The sequence below is a fragment of the Sorghum bicolor genome, chromosome 2, assembly GCF_000003195.3.
Source record: "Sorghum bicolor cultivar BTx623 chromosome 2, Sorghum_bicolor_NCBIv3, whole genome shotgun sequence".
Taxonomy (NCBI): Eukaryota; Viridiplantae; Streptophyta; class Magnoliopsida; order Poales; family Poaceae; genus Sorghum; species Sorghum bicolor.
In genome coordinates this window covers 4,929,340-4,946,101 of record NC_012871.2, presented here as the reverse complement: position 1 = coordinate 4,946,101, position 16,762 = coordinate 4,929,340, and the positions used below count along the sequence as shown (strand labels likewise).

The 16,762-nt window shown below is 46.9% G+C and overlaps 3 protein-coding genes across 3 annotated transcripts; 2 read left to right on the top strand and 1 right to left on the bottom strand.

The window, feature by feature from the left end:
• LOC8081192 (low molecular mass early light-inducible protein HV90, chloroplastic) lies at positions 6,442 to 7,381 on the top strand. The gene has a single exon (XM_021452714.1). It carries the CDS (start codon positions 6,618 to 6,620, stop codon positions 7,182 to 7,184), a length of 567 nt encoding a protein of 188 aa, XP_021308389.1. The 5' UTR covers positions 6,442 to 6,617; the 3' UTR covers positions 7,185 to 7,381.
• Positions 10,117 to 11,113, top strand: LOC8060733 (low molecular mass early light-inducible protein HV90, chloroplastic). The gene has a single exon (XM_002461491.2). It carries the CDS (start codon positions 10,131 to 10,133, stop codon positions 10,863 to 10,865), a length of 735 nt encoding a protein of 244 aa, XP_002461536.1. The 5' UTR covers positions 10,117 to 10,130; the 3' UTR covers positions 10,866 to 11,113.
• LOC8060732 (heat stress transcription factor A-2b) lies at positions 12,578 to 16,475 on the bottom strand. Its single transcript, XM_002459374.2, has 3 exons — positions 16,341 to 16,475; positions 15,565 to 16,253; positions 12,578 to 14,336 (listed from the first exon to the last, which is right to left on the bottom strand). Exons 2-3 carry the CDS (start codon positions 15,895 to 15,897, stop codon positions 13,551 to 13,553), a joined length of 1,119 nt encoding a protein of 372 aa, XP_002459419.1. The 5' UTR covers positions 15,898 to 16,253; positions 16,341 to 16,475; the 3' UTR covers positions 12,578 to 13,550.

The following is a 16,762-nucleotide window of genomic DNA, read 5'->3' as shown; positions in this document are numbered from 1 at the left end:
TGACACCTAATTTGTGTGGAAAATTATAAAGTAGTGAATTTTGAATCCACCTAAGCAGGTTTTGTTTAGAAAACCATAAAGTAGTGAACATTAAATGCACCTAAGCGTGAACTACCATAAAAGTAGTGCCGGGCGCGACGCTCGCAAGTGCTGCACACGCTTGGCTTGTGTGGAGCCATGCAGGAGTAATTGCATAGCGATGTGCAAGAAACGGCATAATCAGATGAAGTACAGAAATGAGAAGACTTAGAGTAATCTCTACCTTGATCTATGCACCAAAGCCAAATGCGACACTTAAAAAAACGGAGGAGTGTGAAGCTAAATAAAATCTTACGTAAGTTTAATTGCCCACCAAGCACTTACCAATTTAGGCAACTAGTAGATTAGCGCAAAACGCTCTACTGGCAGGTAGTTGCACCGCGGACTGCACTTTGTTCACGCTGCCTTACATACAGTGTACACGAGACAGACCAAATTACAAGTTGGCAACATGACTAGATACAACTAAAGTAGTTCCAGAGTGGATTGAAAACCTAAGAGGTTTTTGTTGGTCAACGCATTAGTTTCTGCATGTGAAAGCTAGTTTGTTTGGAAAATAATAAAATAGTGAACTTTAGATGCACCTAAGCGTGTTTTGTTTTTGTTTTGAATCGTCGAAATTGGCTTCATAGATGGCCATAATGGCTCATTTTGAGCTCTAATAGCCCCATGTCCTACCCGTTTGCGCTCACCATCTGGCTCACCCTCTTCCCCCGCACCTGCTGTGATGGCGGCTCACGCCGAGTTGTCCTGCCCCCGCTAAGCTCCGTGCTTCCCCACGCTGGAGACATCGTGCCGCTTCCCTGGCCACATGTGCCTTCCCACTGCTCCACAGCCTCGGCCTTCTTGCGCCGAGACATGCAGGATTAATTGCGTAGCACTGTGCATGAAATGGCATAATCAGCTGAAGCACATAAACGAGAAGACTTGTTAACTCATAGTAGTACTAAGTCTCTATCTTGGTCTGTGCACTAAAGCTAAACACTTCAAAAAAGAACGGAGGGAGTATGAAGCTAAAAATATCTTACATAAGTTTAATTGCCCACTAAACAGTAAACAGTTACCAATTTAGGCAACCAGTAGGCTCGCGCAGAATGCTTTACTGGAAGCTGTAGTTGCACCACGGACTGCACTGTGTGGACTGTCCATGCCGCCTTTCATACAGTGTACATAAACACAACTACAACTTGGCAACACGACTGCATATAACTAAAGTAGTTCCAGAGCGAGCTGAAAACCTAAGCGGTTTTTGTTAGTCACTGCATCGGTTTCTGCAGGTGAGAGCTATTTTGTTTGGAAAATAATAAAATAGTGAACTTTAAATGCACCTAAATGTGTTTTGTTTTTGTTCTGTATCATGGAAATTGGCTGCATAGACTGCCATAACGGCTAGTTTTGAGCTCTAACAGCCCCGTGTCCCACCTGCTTGCGCTCACCATCTTGCTCGCCCCCTTCTCCTGCACATCCTGCAATGCCGCCTCGCGCCGAGTGGTCCTGCCCGATTGCCGCCTCCGCCTCACTAAGCTCCATGCCTCCCTGTGCTGGAGACGTCGTGCCGCTTCCCTGGCCACATCCGTCTTCCCACCGCTCCGCAACCTCGGCCTTCTTGTAGCCAGTTTCCTTTTCCGTCCCTGATTTGAATTTTTTCCATGGAGCTTTTTTTCGTCCGTGATTTTTTCCCATACAGCTATATATACAAAATATTACCTAAGTTTATTTTTAACCAAAAAGCTGCTAATTTAGTCAAACTTGTCTAAGCGTAAGTGTGGTTGAGCCACACTTGTCATGTCTAAGATAATTTTGTCATATTTTGACTCTATGATATACTCTCTCCATTTTTTATGTGTCGCGTTTGGTTTTAAGAAAAGTCGGTAATAGATGTCGTATTCTGGCCTCGTGGTTTCATTTGTAGCTTGTGAGTTAAAACGCCTCGATCCTTCCACGCACAGTTAAACCTACAAGCAGCCATGCAGGAGCTATCTTGCATGTTGCCAGCGAACTACCATGCGAAGTGCTGGGCGAAAGCTTGCAAGTGCTGCGCACGCGCTTGTGGCTTGCATGGAGCCATGCAAGAGTAATTGTGTAGCGCAGTGCAAAAAATGGCATAATCAGATGAAGTACAGAAACGAGAAGACTTAACTCAGAGTTAATCTCTACCTTGGTCTATGCACCAAAGCAAAATGCGATACTCAAAAAAACAGAGGGAGTATGAAGCGAAATAAAGCTTACATACATAAGTTTAATTGCCTACCAAACACTTACCAATTTCGGCAATTAGTAGACTCGCGCAAAACACTCTGCTGGCAGATAGTTGCACCAACAGACTGCACTGTGTCCATGCCGCCTTGCGTACTGTGTACACGAAGACAGACCGAATTACAAGGTGGCAACATGACTGCATACAACTAAACTAGTTCCAGAGTGGACTGAAAACCTAAGAGATTTTTGTTGGTCAACGCATTAGTTTCTGCAATAGCTAGTTTGTTTGGAAAATAATAAAATAGTGAACTTTAAATGCACCTAAGCGTGTTTTGTTTTTGTTTCGAATTATGAAAATTGGATTTATATATGGCCATAATGGCTCATTTTGATCTCTAATCGTCCCGCATCCCAACCGTTTGCGCTCACCATCTCGCTCGCCCCCTTCCCCCGCACCTCCTGTGATGCCGCCTTGCGCCAAATTGTCCTGCCCGACCGCCGCCTTGCTAAGCTCCGCGCTGGAGAAGTCATGCCACTTTTTCTGGTCACATCTGCCTTCCCACCGCTCCGCAGCCTAGGCCTCCTCGCAGCCTAGTTTTTTATGTCCATGATTTGATTGTTTTCTATGCAGCTTTTTGACATCCGTGATTTGATTTTTTTCATGCAGCTATACAAAATATTGCCTATGTTTTTTGGCAACCAAAAACATGCTATTTTGTCAAACTTGTCTAAGCTTAAGTGTGGCTGAGCCACACTTTGTCATGTGTAAGATAACCTTGTCATATTTTCACTCTATGATATATGAAGCTAAAAAATCTTACATAAGTTTAATTTAGACAAACGTGTCAATTTATCAATTTAGACAAACGTGTCAATGTTATCCTTATTTTAGAGAGGGAAAACTCAGAGTAGTCCTTTCCTCCCCCATGCTAGAAACCCTAAGTTATCTTGCATTGATGACCTGATGCACTGCAAGAACTACTCGAGGCTATTGCCCATGTAGTGCGGGTGCCGAAACATTAAATCCCCAGTGTTGTCCATGATGAAAACACCCATGTCCCAGACACTCATCATGCCACCTTCCCCGCCAACAAGAGAGGTCATGTCCCGACACCATCTACCGATCTACAATGGAAGTGGCACCACTAGTTGCGCCACCCTACAGTTGGCTATCAAGATTGGCAGTGGCGTCCATGGTAGCTTGCAGCTCTTCGACAAACTCTTGAGGGAACGGTGTGTCGTCCTCAAATTGATCACCAGAAGGGACACTCCCACCATGAGGCCAGGCACCAGTAGGACATGGTATCAGAACGGCCCCAACATCGTCATCCTTAGCGGCGGAATGACGATGCAATCATCATAAATTGTATTTTGCAATGCACATTTTTCGATGTGAGCATGCATTTTCGTCAACCCTAACATCATACAATGCAATTTATGATGAAAATTTCGTGCATTATGACGAAAGTGAATAGTCTAGAAATGAACCACTTCTTGTGTGTGTGTGTGTGTGTGTGTGGCATGTGCGTGCGCACGTGTCTATATAGTTCAACGCTCAAAGATACAACTCAAGGATATTATTGGTGAGTGATGACGGATGAGAAGAGGGAAGATTGTATTTATATGCTAGAGAGAACGTCGTCGTTCACACAAAGGGGTGAAAAGAGTGAATGACCGCTTCGCATTTAGTAGGCGAGATTGCAAGTTTATGCAACAGACTCTTTCATTTAAATGAGTAATAAATGATGATTTTGTACATCCCTCGCTCTACCTAATGAATAATGCACTTCTAGAAATCTAGACATATTATTATATTCCATATATGAAGGTTAGTAACTTATTTCTAGTGAATCAACTCTCTTCGTTCTCGTTACACTTGCAATGCCTGCCACCTACCAGTTTTAGTTTCGCTGGTGTTCATGGAGTTGTGCCCCTAGTGTCGCAAGCATATATAGCCATAGCATTAATAACTGGTGTGACCAAGAGAGCGGCATATGATGTGGTGTGAGACTGCGTCAAAGACACAATTACATGTGATTGGTGACTAAGGGTGCAGCAAGCTCCTTGATCATCATTTTGGCAACCATGCCAGTTAGGATTTGGGATTCATCGCGACTATGGCTTCAAGTGACGATTGCCAGTGATGGGTAGTGGGCAATGCCGAAGGCGGACAAGAATGAGCACAACCACGTAGGCTAGGTTGTATGATGTGTGGTGGTTGTATTATGTATACCGCGAGTGGACGATGAAATTTTGGCATAAGACTATTTAACATCTTCTATATATTTTTAGGGGAATTTAACATATTCTATATGCCAAACTAGTTTAGCTACTCCAGTTATGGACTCAGATGGCCATATTGCAAGCCAACGCTCGGACCCATGTGTTTATTGAGCTCCCATGTTTGTCTCATGGAATAGAGTTGACCATGGATAATTAATGGGCCAGACACTTGATCACTTGGATGGTTATGCATGGTCCATTCAGATCTCATGGATGTGTAACCTGGTGATATATGTATATTGCTCAAACCTACGAGAACATAGCACAGCCAAGAAGTTAGAAATATTAAGCAATTCTATGCATGGTATGTACGTGCATGAGAGCTTGGCTTCAGCTAGCTGGTTTCCTTGTAGTACTAGTACAAGGCGTGCGCCCTCCGGCACATCCAGAATTATTTGAGAAATGTGTGGGCGAAAAATGTGTTTGATTTTTGCATGAGGCTTAAAACTCCAATCACCAGCACAGCAGGTACAATGAAGCAACTAAATTCTTTCTTAGCTTATGATACACACAATATCGAGCATTCATTTTGCAAACCATGAAATCAATATTTTACTTGCACTCAGAAAGTCAGAATGACCACTAAATAGCAAGTGTGTAGACTAATCGTCTACTTACTCGATCTACAGATATATGTAGCACAAAAAATGCTACATTTTAATACATCTCCATTGGATCCAAACATAGGTGCAGCGCACACATTTGATACCCAGCAGCATCGTCAATGCATCCTTCTCATGAGGTGTGGGAATATAGCGAAGATGTTGCTCATAGTAATCATCAATAAGCTACGAACCAGAATAATAATCGTTTTGGCGTCATTCCATTTTTCTTCATCAAGTGAACTGAGGAGACAATGGGGTCATACCACCAGGGTCTGTTTAGGGCGTCTCCAATGGTTCTCAAATAGCTAATCTAGGAGGAATTCTATGGCTCATGTCGGATAGAATAATTAAGCGCGGAGGACATCAATCCCAATTTGTCAGTTGTGCAGAACACGTAATGAATCAGTGAGACACACATGGTTGCAAACTGCCCTTACTCCAAAAGATTCTGGCAACACATAGCGCTGCAGACCGGCCACCTAAACATTCAACCAAGGCAACCGGTTACCAATCTGAAACTATATATGCATATGGTGGTCTGATCTATTGGGCGAAACACAAACAGCTGATCCAGAACATAGAAATCAAATCATCACATATACGACATGGAACATTTGGAAGGAAAGATGCCAACGAGTATATGACAACAAAGCACTAACAGAGATACAACTAGTGGCTGTAGGCAATATATAGGTCGCTGCGCTCAGGCAGTGCAAATGATGGACAACTAGCCGGCATGGCTTGAATTCTAGCTTTTTTTTCATCCTTGTCCTTTTATGTTTTCCCCCTTATTGGGTCATCCGTCATTTCTACTCCTTTCTAGACAGATAGATATATCGACGACAGCTCGTCGTCATCGCTAGCCGATCACTGATAAAGCCTAAAAATTACTAGGGTGTAGTTAAAACCCAAATTATCAGCCACAAATCGTCTCCTTCTATGTCACTCTTGTACACGATAATTAACACGCGTACGACTACACACGAGACAATTATCGCAAACAGTGTGTACTGTGCCGTAGTGTACCCCGCCCGTGTGGTTCTGGAACCTCTCCCCACTTCTTTGGAGAAGGAGCGAGCCACGCCTAGCCGGCGACGGTCTATCCCCTCCTCTGCCAAACTCTGCATCATCGATCGCCATGCATGGCGCCCTGGCCTTCCACGTTGACGGCGACGCGATCACTTGCCGGCTTGCCGTCCCCAGCTGCACAATTCACGGCCGTGAATCTCCCGCCGACGTGGCCCCCGCCGCGTCCACGACGGCCAACCTCGTCACCGGCCGCTATCCGCCCTCCACCATCTCTATATAAAAGCCTCGACAACCAAGCCATGGCACAGCACAAGCCAGAAGCAAAACCAGCTACATCGATCCATCCGTGTGCCACAGACCACAGCTACTAGCTAGCCGCCAGCACTCCTCTTCTCCGAACGACGACGACCGGCCGACCGGCCACCTATACTAGTTCACCCACCCTACGTACGTGCACCTCCGATGGCGACCACGGTGATGGCCACCACGACCGCGAGCTCCCTCGCCTTCTTCGGCCCCGGCGCGCGCGCCAGCGCCGGCAGCTTCCCCAGTACCACTACCACCCATCTTCCCGCGGCGGCCGGGCGTGTCGTCGCGCCGCGCCGCCGCGCGCTGCTCGTCAGGGCCGCCCAGCAGACCGAGGACGGTAAGCCCGCGGCTGCTGCTCCTGCTCCGAAGGCGCCGGGGCTCTGGGACGCGCTGGCGTTCAGCGGGCCGGCGCCGGAGCGGATCAACGGGCGGCTGGCGATGGTGGGCTTCGTGTCGGCGCTCGCCGTCGAGGCGACACGCGGCGACGGCCTCCTCTCGCAGGCCGGGAACGGCGCGGGGCTCGCCTGGTTCGCGTACACCGCCGTCGTCCTCTCCGCCGCGTCGCTGGCGCCGGTGCTCCAGGGGGAGAGCGCCGAGAGCAGGAGCGGCGGGTTCATGACCGCCGACGCTGAGCTCTGGAACGGCCGACTCGCCATGCTAGGGCTCGTCGCGCTCGCCGTCACCGAGTATCTTACCGGCGCGCCCTTCGTCAACGTGTAGATAAGCCGCCCGTACAGTTGTAGTAGTACGTTTGTAAAAGGAACTAGTGTACGCGTATGTATATGTATACAACTATATATACATGCATGCAATTACAGTAGCTTGGAAATTACTACTGTATTTTGTAGGAGTCTCTGAAAAGATATATTAAGAGCGGATACTTGCAGACTTGAGACTTGCAACACTCGTTTGACAAATTGTATTGTCTGCGTACAAAATCCGCATACCAAACTTTAGTTTCTAGTGTGTTCGCTTAAGTTTATTAGCTGCTAGTCATTCAATAGTGTTTTCTACTTATAACAAATCAGCGAACAATACTTTTTATCATGACTTATCATCCAAACGAATAGAAACTTCGCAATATAAAAGCTGGATATAGCATGTTACTTCTTATTCTAAGGACTTGTTTTGGTTGAACTGAGACTAGCCATTGGCTGAGACTAGAAATTAGTCTAAAGTAAATTAAACTTTACAACGATTACTCCAAATAATTGTTTTTATTAGATTTATAAAAAAACATGATCTAAATATATGACTCCAAATAGGTATATTACAGTATAAAATAAAATATATTTCATAACAAATAGAATTATATATTTTGTACATTTTTATATAAATTTGAACAAATTCTAAATTTTTATATATTTTTTGGAACAAAGGGAGTAAATATTAAGATAGTATATCTCTTATATACAGTAATTGTAATGGGGTAATCTAATATTGTCATTTTAATTAAAAAATAATGTTATCAACATGAAGAACGGTTCACCATACCGTCCCGGCGTCCCCCAACACCCAATGGAGAGATAATCGAGGAAGCAGACAAGAAGCGGGACGACGCTTTTGAGTCCTATGATTAACATGATGCAGAGTATGGGCTCACGGCACACATGAGAGGCAGAGGAGAGACGACATCTGAACACATTCGCGTTGGCATTTTTCGGAGCAAAACAAGATTCCTGGTTGATTAATGTGGTCATGCCAAAATGACATTAATTTGTGTAAGGTTTTAACAAGCATTAATTTTTGTAAGATTAACTAGTGCACCTTTCTGATGGTTCATGCTGCAGCGTCATTATCTAAAAGAATAATGTTGTTAAATTTAGAATATTTTTAGAAAAGTATAAGCATACATCGAGAATTTAAATTTGGATGAACAAGTTTCACCATAAGCGACCTCTAACTAACCTTTACAACTTTAAAGGGGAGAAGGAACTGTAAAAGATGTGTCGGGTTGGTCGGGAGAGTCAAGCCTTAGAAATCTCAGTCCTCGAGTTTGATCAAACTATTGTCAGTAAGGTCTTGTTTAGTTCACCTAAAAAATCAAAAACTTTTTAAAATTTCTCGTCATATCGAATCTTACGGTATATGTATGGAGCATTAAATATAGATAAAAATAAAAATTAATTACACAGTTTATCTGTAAATCGCGAGACGGATCTTTTAAGCCTAATTACTCTATAATTGGACAATATTTGTCAAATAAAAACGAAAGGGCTACCGTATCGATTTTAAAAAAAATTGAAATTAAACTAGGCCTAACTCGGTACCATGTGACATATATACAGTACTGCTCTGTGCAAATATCTGCTTGCTGAGGATACGGCTTAAAACCTTGGAATATATAACTCCGTTTGTTACGTGTGGGGATGAAAATGAACACGACTCTGCAAATGACTTTATTATTATCTCCAATTTTTGGAACTCCTTTCGTTACGTGTGGGAATGAAGATAACACGACTCTCTAATGACTTTATTTGAACTTTTGTCGTCTTTTCATGCCTCCGCGCTAGCTACTACTACACAGCCAACGTACGTACAGTGTTTTGCCACATCATGCAATAAATTTGTTGGGTAGTCCAAAATTGCTGGCTAAGGATTCACCACATTTTTAGAAAAGTAAAAAAAAAAGCGAGAAAGGTGGGGCCCACTACAAGCAACGCATGGTAATAATATTGACATTTCAAAAAAAAAACCAAACATCTGCGTTGGATAGAAAAACAGAAAATACTATTCTTTTTACCCTCTCTTTGTTCGCTTCGCTAAAATTTGATTTATTTTGATGGTTATGCTGATTTGTTGCGAAATACATTGTTCCTTTGTTGAAAAATACCGCCGAAATAGTGTAATAGTGTTGTACAAAAGCGGTCGGCAACTATCGCACCCAAATCTTTCATATGGCAATTTTTTTTTGTGCATGCACTCAAGCAGGCCCTTAATCTCACTCCTAATCGGGTTCACTCGTTCGTTAAACAGGAATGAATGAACGTACGTGCACGGTGCACCTTATGCTAAATAAAGAACGCAGTTTTTTTTGGTGCATACATGTTCAACACTTGCTATCTTTACCTTTCAATATTGCATTGAGATGTGTGTAATCCAAATCAGTAATGTGAAGCAGCAGTGGAGAAGTGTCAAGTAGCAGTGGGAGAGTAAAAATGCACGAATCTTAAAGCACTTTTGGATGGTGTAGATAGTACCACATGTTGAGCATGTACATGCTACCTCACATTATTGCTAAATATCACATGATAACAGTGCCTCTCCTGCTTGGCCGATCGATGTCCTCACTTTGATCTATCCTCGTAAGTCGTAACCTACACGTCTCCGTCCGGCTCTTTCTGGAATCTTCTGCCACCTTTCGGGCGACGGGAGCGGGGCTCCGGCCGGCCACCTCGCCCTCGCCAACCCTGCGCGGCGGCCTGGCCATCCACGTCGCGATGCATGGCGACGCCATCCACCCACCCACTTGGCCCGTGATCCTGCCTCACTCCACGTCGCGCGCCTGTGCATGCGCCTGATCAATCACCCACAACCTACGGCCATGGATCTCCCGCCGACGTGTCCCCCGCCGCGGCCGCCCACCTCGTCGTCACGGGCGGCTGAGCCACCTCCCCTCGCTCGCTCAGTCCCCATGCCTATAAAGCCGCCACCCCCACTCTGGCAATGGCAAACCACCCACAGCAGCACTCGACAGCGAGAAAAGTGAAGCAAAGCAACAAAAGCCATCGACCCTACATCCAGCCATCCTCTTTGCTTGCCTGCCGCTACGAGCCAACGACTCGATCTCCACACCACACTCCAATGGCAGCAACCGTGATGGCCTCCATGACCTCCCTCGCCTTCGCCACCGCCACCGCCGGCGCGCGTCGTGCCGGCGCGTTCCCGGCGTCGTCTGCTGCGCTCGCGCCGCGCCGGCGCGTCATGGTCGTGAGGGCGCAGAGCGAGGACGTCGAGCCAACGGAGACGACCGCGGCCACCACCTCCTCGTCGCCTTCTCCGGCCGCGGCCGCCACTACCCCGACGCCCAAGGCGAAGAAGGCGGCGAGCCGGGCGGGGCTGTGGGACGCGCTGGCGTTCAGCGGGCCTGCGCCGGAGCGCATCAACGGCCGCCTCGCCATGGTGGGCTTCGTGTCCGCGCTCGCCGTCGAGGCGTCCCGCGGCGGGGGTCTCCTCTCGCAGGCCGGCAGCGGCTCCGGGCTGACCTGGTTCGCGGCCACGGCCGCCGTGCTCTCCGTTGCGTCGCTCGTGCCGCTGCTAAAGGGGGACAGCGCCGAGGCCAGGAGCGGCGCCGTCATGAGCGCCGACGCCGAGCTCTGGAACGGACGCTTCGCCATGCTCGGACTCGTCGCGCTCGCCTTCACTGAGTACCTCACCGGCGCCCCGTTCATCAACGCCTAGATCTAGATGCATGCCAGTGCATGTATATGCAGTAGTAACTTCGTAGGAATATTTTGTACTATGCTAGTAGAACTGCTTTCCGTGTACGAGCATACGTACAGATGGACGAGCTAGTTTTTATGTACGTTTTGGATCAAAATATATAGCTACGAAACTAATTGTTGGGAAACAAAATGACAAATCAATTTGGCATCCACAAAATTTTGCCAAAACATAAAAAAAAAAGCCTCCAACAGTTTGCAACCAAACTTAGGCCTCGTTTAGTTTGTAAAAATTTTGGTTTTTGCTACTGTAGCATTTTATTTTTATTTGACAAACATTGTCCAATCACGGAGTAACTAGGCTCAAAGGATTCATCTCACAAATTACAGGTAAACTGTACAATTAGTTTTATTTTTCGTCTATATTTAATGCTCTATACATGCGACCAAAGATTCGATGTGACGAAGAATCTTAAAAAAATTTTGCGAACCTTAGCAATTATCCCAACTTGACGTATATTCCTTCCCATCGCGTAAAAAACTAAAGATACGTGTGCGTAAATCATAAAATAAAAGATACGCGTGCATATCGATATAGTTGGCCATGTAGTTCGTGGCTCGTCGGCCCGGCCTGTGGCCCGGCATGGCCCGGTGGCTACCTAGCCTGGGCCGGCATGGCCCGAGGCACCGGGGCGTGTCTGGGTCGCCACTGTGGTCCATGGCACGGCTTAGGCACGGCCCGACGGTCCGGTGGTTAATGGCCTAGTAAGAAATATAGCTTACTAATTTTCAAAAAAAATATAGACCTGCTAGTCCATCTAGCCATCCTGAGTGACCTGGTAAGAAATGTAGCCTGCTAATTCTCAAAAAAAATATACACCAGCTAGCCTGTTGCTGGCCCATCCAGCCATCGTGGCACGGTGACACGGCGTGCTTTTGGACCGGCCCGATGGCCATCTATACATATCGAGCTTGGCAACACCGACGGCGCCTCTCCTTCGCACGCACGGAGCTGTTCTCCTTCCCGCTCGAGGATGCGGGAGATCGAGGCCCGCAACCACTATATAAATTTATAGAAATTCATGGCCAAAGATATAAAGATTTGACTTTCAACAAATCTAGAATCACAACTAATATGAAACAAAGCGAGTAGTTAATTATCCGGCCATGTAGGTTTGCTTGTACATGTGACACATTAGTAGTATATCATATTTATCCGGAGTACAATCTGAGTGACGACACCTCGTCGTTGGCGTGCGATGGGGACATTTTCCGGAGCCGCCCACACAGCATTATCCATCACCTCCTCACCTGCTGTTATCACTATTTCTGGGCCAAAGGACTGATTTATTGCTTCAGAACAAAGCCTACGTGGAGGCCGAAACACTAGTGGAAGCAGAGGAACAGAAGTGCTTAGTTCTTGCTGTTTAGAGAGACAGTCTTGCTCTGTTCTGCAACTGGAGATGTACTGTTAATTCTGCTAAGCTCTATGTACTGTACTGTTAATTCTTGCAGTTTTCCATGACGTGCCGAAGAGCTATGATTTATCTGCATGCGAGTAGGCTGGTCATTCAGAGTTGCCGTGACAGTCTGCATATTCACTAGTTGCTTCCTTGCATCACTAGTCGTCTCATCAGGGGGATATGACTGGAAGCCTCTTTGGCGTCCTTTTTTTTTTTTTTGAGGAAGGAAGCCTCTTTGGCGTCACTTCATCGATGAGAACCCTTCTCCAGAAACCAGTGTTGTTTTCAGCCCTCAGGTTGAACATGACTGACCTGTACTTTGCCTTTTGAGCCCCAGTGGAACGTCCGAGCCTCTCAAATAGTGCAGACCTTACTGTCACAGCAACTCGCATGCATCAACTTCATCCAAGATGTTTATCACTTCATCTCGGTCATCATTACTAGTCTCTTTGGAAACCCTTGCAAAGGCTTCAGCAAGTAGTTCCCCGATTTTACCTCGAGTAGGATCATTGCATTTGACAAGAGATGCAAGCTTTGGGGGACTATTAGGAGCGGATGCTGGCTGCTTTGCATCAGGAGTTCTACCGTAGCCTAGGCTGCATCGAACGTCTCCAGCAGCTCCCTCTCCATGGCTTTGGCGGCGATGCGGCACAGCCTGGCCGGCGACAGCGAGGCGGGATCAAAACCCTAGCTCCGTCCTTTCCACGAATTGTCTTCCGAATTTCGCACCCTCAATAAAGCAGCATTGGGAGAGGCACTTCTTGAAAAAAAAATTTCCATCCGTCTCTTCGAACTGAAAAGCACTAGTGATTCAGAACCTCAACACAACAAAGTTGCCACCGCACGAAATTACAAAAACAGAGTTAGTACACCACCACTGACGGAAACATGTATAACCATCAGCACTACTCGCTGAGTCGCTGTCACTGTACATAACTACACACTGAATTCCTGACGGGCAGGGTCCTAAAAACAACCAACAAAAAGCTGGTGTTGCCTAAAACAGCCACTCTCATGTGGCAGGCAGCAATCACTACAGTTAGATCATATCAGATGCACCTAGCAGTTTTCCCTGGACGTCATGGCCAATGCCAGCCAATTTTCTTGGAAGCAAGCCCTAACCTTGGCAAATGGCAAGGAATTCAGAAGCCACGGAAACCGAGCAACCTAGTCTTGCTGAGACAGTAGACACAACTCAGGAGCTCCAGATTGTGGTAGAACAACAAAAAAGGCAACGAAAACTAAATGGTAGATGTTGGGCCATCTGAGTTGAGAAATCCCATCTTCTCGGACAGCACATTCATATCATCCTCGATAACAGGGCTACCGTTCTCTTCACCAAGGCCTTCATTCAGCAATTGCTCCCAGAAGTTGTCATTCAAATCCTCCTGGGGCATATCCTGCTGCTGCTCAGAGGTACTGCCAATATCAATGTCCTGTGGCTCGATCAGGCTTTGGCCATCAAAAGCTGGACTCTCAAGGTCAGTTGGGATTCCGTCGACAAGGAATTCAACCGGATCCTGGGGGTTAAACAGGACCGGTGAACCTTGCTCTAGGCTGCTACCAGCTCCCAAGTCATCAAGTTCAGGGCCTTGATCGATGCGGCGTCTTCTTTTCTTTGAAATAGCATCTTGGAGCTCCTTTCTCATCTCATTCTGGGAAATCAGGTGCTTCAGGAATTCAGGATTCCGCATGACACGTGCCAAGAATGCCATCATCTGCTGCTGCTTCTGTTCAGTCCCTTGTAGCCTATCCTCCATGGCTTTGAGATTTGCCTTTGTGTTCTGCTGCTCCTGCCTTAGCTTCACCACTTCTGCCATCAATAACTGCTTGTCTCTCTTCAGCCTGTCAATCTCTGCATCAAATCCAAAATGCCCCACCTCAAGGTATGGCCCAAGGGACTGCTGGTTTGTGGCATTCTGAGCAGGAGGTTTTCGACGCCTGATGTTCTTCAGGAGCTGTCTCTGTCCCCGTAAAAAACCCTCGTTCGCAAATTCCCACCGATCAGGATCCACCTTCCTGAAACCCTGGATATGCCAGCAACCAACATATCAGGCACCGGTAAGCTTCAAGAGACCTCAAGGGAAGAAGATATGACTGGTGTATTTGCAGTGAACAAAATGGTTAATTTTTAATTACATCAGCAATAAGAGCTAAACTGTAATCAAACAAAAGATGTCATACATTACATCTTTAGGATATGGTCAAGTTTACTTTGCATGGTTTTAGTTTGCATTGTTTTCAGTTACTTCATTTAATTGGTTAACTTTCTGCTTCAATAAATCAATACCCATCCTTTTCTACTGTTTAGATTTAGATGACCAATCATTTACGGCATCATTCCAAAGCAAATAAGCAAAGAATAAATAAAGCATAAAAAAAAATAGATCGTTAATATGGAAACATTGTTTCACTTCACAAATATTGACTTCATTGAGAGAGAGGGACAGAGACATAGAGAGAAGAATCCATGAGGGGGATAATGCATAGTGCAAGGACAGCATGAAGTTTTGACACCTGACCTAAGGCGTTACTATTCAATCATGCACATTACTACAAATAGCTTCAAAGAGTGGGCACGCAGAAGTCCTCCAGCTGCTATTAATTCAGGAGGAGCCCTGGCATCAAAACAGGGAAGTACAGCACATGATTACATGAAGGGCGATGTTGCTGTTGAATAGCTTAACGAAAATAATAATTCAAATATATATTATTATTATCCTTTATAGATGAATGTTTGCTACAGCAGTAATATTCTTAGAAAGTCCAACAAGATTATCTTCTTCATTTCCTTCCTTTAAGGACAACATGAGCAGATGTAGTGAACCGTGTTCCTCATAATAACTAAAATCACCTTGTCTGGGGTTTCTATGCGCGTGTACACAAAGCTTGAGTACTATGCAGCTGTAGTATTAACTTGCATTATTATACATTCATACCTGAATACGCTGTAAGTTAAACTTGCTAGTTTAATTAATCATCTATATGTTTGTTCTGAAGGACAAACGTTCTTATCGTCAAAAATAAGAGATGAGATTCCCACAACTCAAACCAGACTAGTCAACAATGTTGCATTTGGGAGCTTCAGTGCCTACATATGTCACTTTGCTGTTTCATCACTGACCACAAAACACAACAGGCCAATTTCAAGGATAACACCAACTACTTGCAAAAACAGTCAACAGCAATGCATTTGGGAGCTGAACATTCAACGGTTACATAGGCTGAATCATAATAGGGGAAACAAGCGCTTACATAGGTGTTGAGCTGGCGGACGAAGCTGGAGAAGTTGTTGTGCTTGAAGTGCCTGGGCAGCAGCACGGTTGCGAAGGCGTGTGGATCCCAGACCACGAAGCTGTTGTTGGTGGCGCTCCACGACACAACCGGGTCGGTGGACGGGTCGTCAACCATGTCATACGTCTTGGTGAGGAACGGCGGCGGCCCAGGGTCATGCAGACCCTCCATCGGCCTTGGCGCCGCGGCGACCGCAGCGGACGGCCCGTCCCCGGTCTCCTCCGTGCCTGCTGCCAGCAAATCTCCTCCATCCCCATGGCTCTCCTCCTTCACCGGGTTCAGCATTGGATCCATATTCTGAATTCTACCCTCCTAAGTCCTAACCGAGAAACGATGCTAGAATCTCTATTCAGACCCCGGAATAGAATGGTGTGCTGGACAATGTCAGTGAAACTCCCCTGTCAAGTGTCAACCAAGAGGAATGACAAGGAGCTGCCCCTAGCGCACGGCCACACCGGAGTACATGACACGCACCGACATCAAGACATACACACACGCGGGCGGCGGGCGCGCATCTAGCGCGGAGATGGGGAACAGGATAAGGTGTTATCCTTGCAAGAACACCTCACCATCCACCTGCAGCTCTGCAAGTACAGGTAGAAAGCAGCCGACAAACTGTGGGGGCAGAGAGCACCACGCCAGCCGGGTGCCTGAAACGACGAACACGGCAAGAAGTTGAGCTTCCGCGCCGGGAGGAGAGATTTGAGCGGAAAAGGCGGGAGCTTTTGGGACCTCACCAGGACGGGAGCTTTCCTGTCGCCCGGAGCCGCGGCGGGGGGTGGCGAGCGGTCAGCCGGTCACGAGCGCGCGGAGATGGGGCTCTGGGATGGTGGGTGGTGGGTAGGGTAGGGTATGGATTTGGCTATTTCGGGAAAGGAAGGTTCTGGAAGGCGATGGGACGGGAGATGGGGCCGTTGAAGCGACGGGGGTCGGGGACCGGGGACTGGTGCGGGCGGGTGGGGAAGGAAGCGGAGGGAGACGGAGGAGGAGGAGTCGGGGTCGCTGCCTCGCTGGCGGCGGTGGTCGGCGGAGCGAGGGAGGGAGGGGCACGTGGCGCGGATGAGGTGGGCCTGGGCCGCTGATGGGCCAACGGGGACAGGTGTTGGCGCGCCCGCGCCCGCGCACGTGCCGTTGGGGAGCCGCTGCTTGCTTACGCACG

What these genes read in the sequence shown, in the direction of transcription:
- LOC8081192 (XM_021452714.1), top strand. Translation starts at nt 6,618, where the DNA reads ATGGCGACCACGGTGATGGCCACCACGACCGCGAGCTCCCTCGCCTTC.
- LOC8060733 (XM_002461491.2), top strand. Translation starts at nt 10,131, where the DNA reads ATGGCAAACCACCCACAGCAGCACTCGACAGCGAGAAAAGTGAAGCAA.
- LOC8060732 (XM_002459374.2), bottom strand. Translation starts at nt 15,897, where the DNA reads ATGGATCCAATGCTGAACCCGGTGAAGGAGGAGAGCCATGGGGATGGA. An exon ending in TCCGCCAGCTCAACACCTAT is followed by an intron (nt 14,337 to 15,564) that starts GTAAGCGCTTGT and finishes TGGCATATCCAG; the next exon opens with GGTTTCAGGAAGGTGGATCC.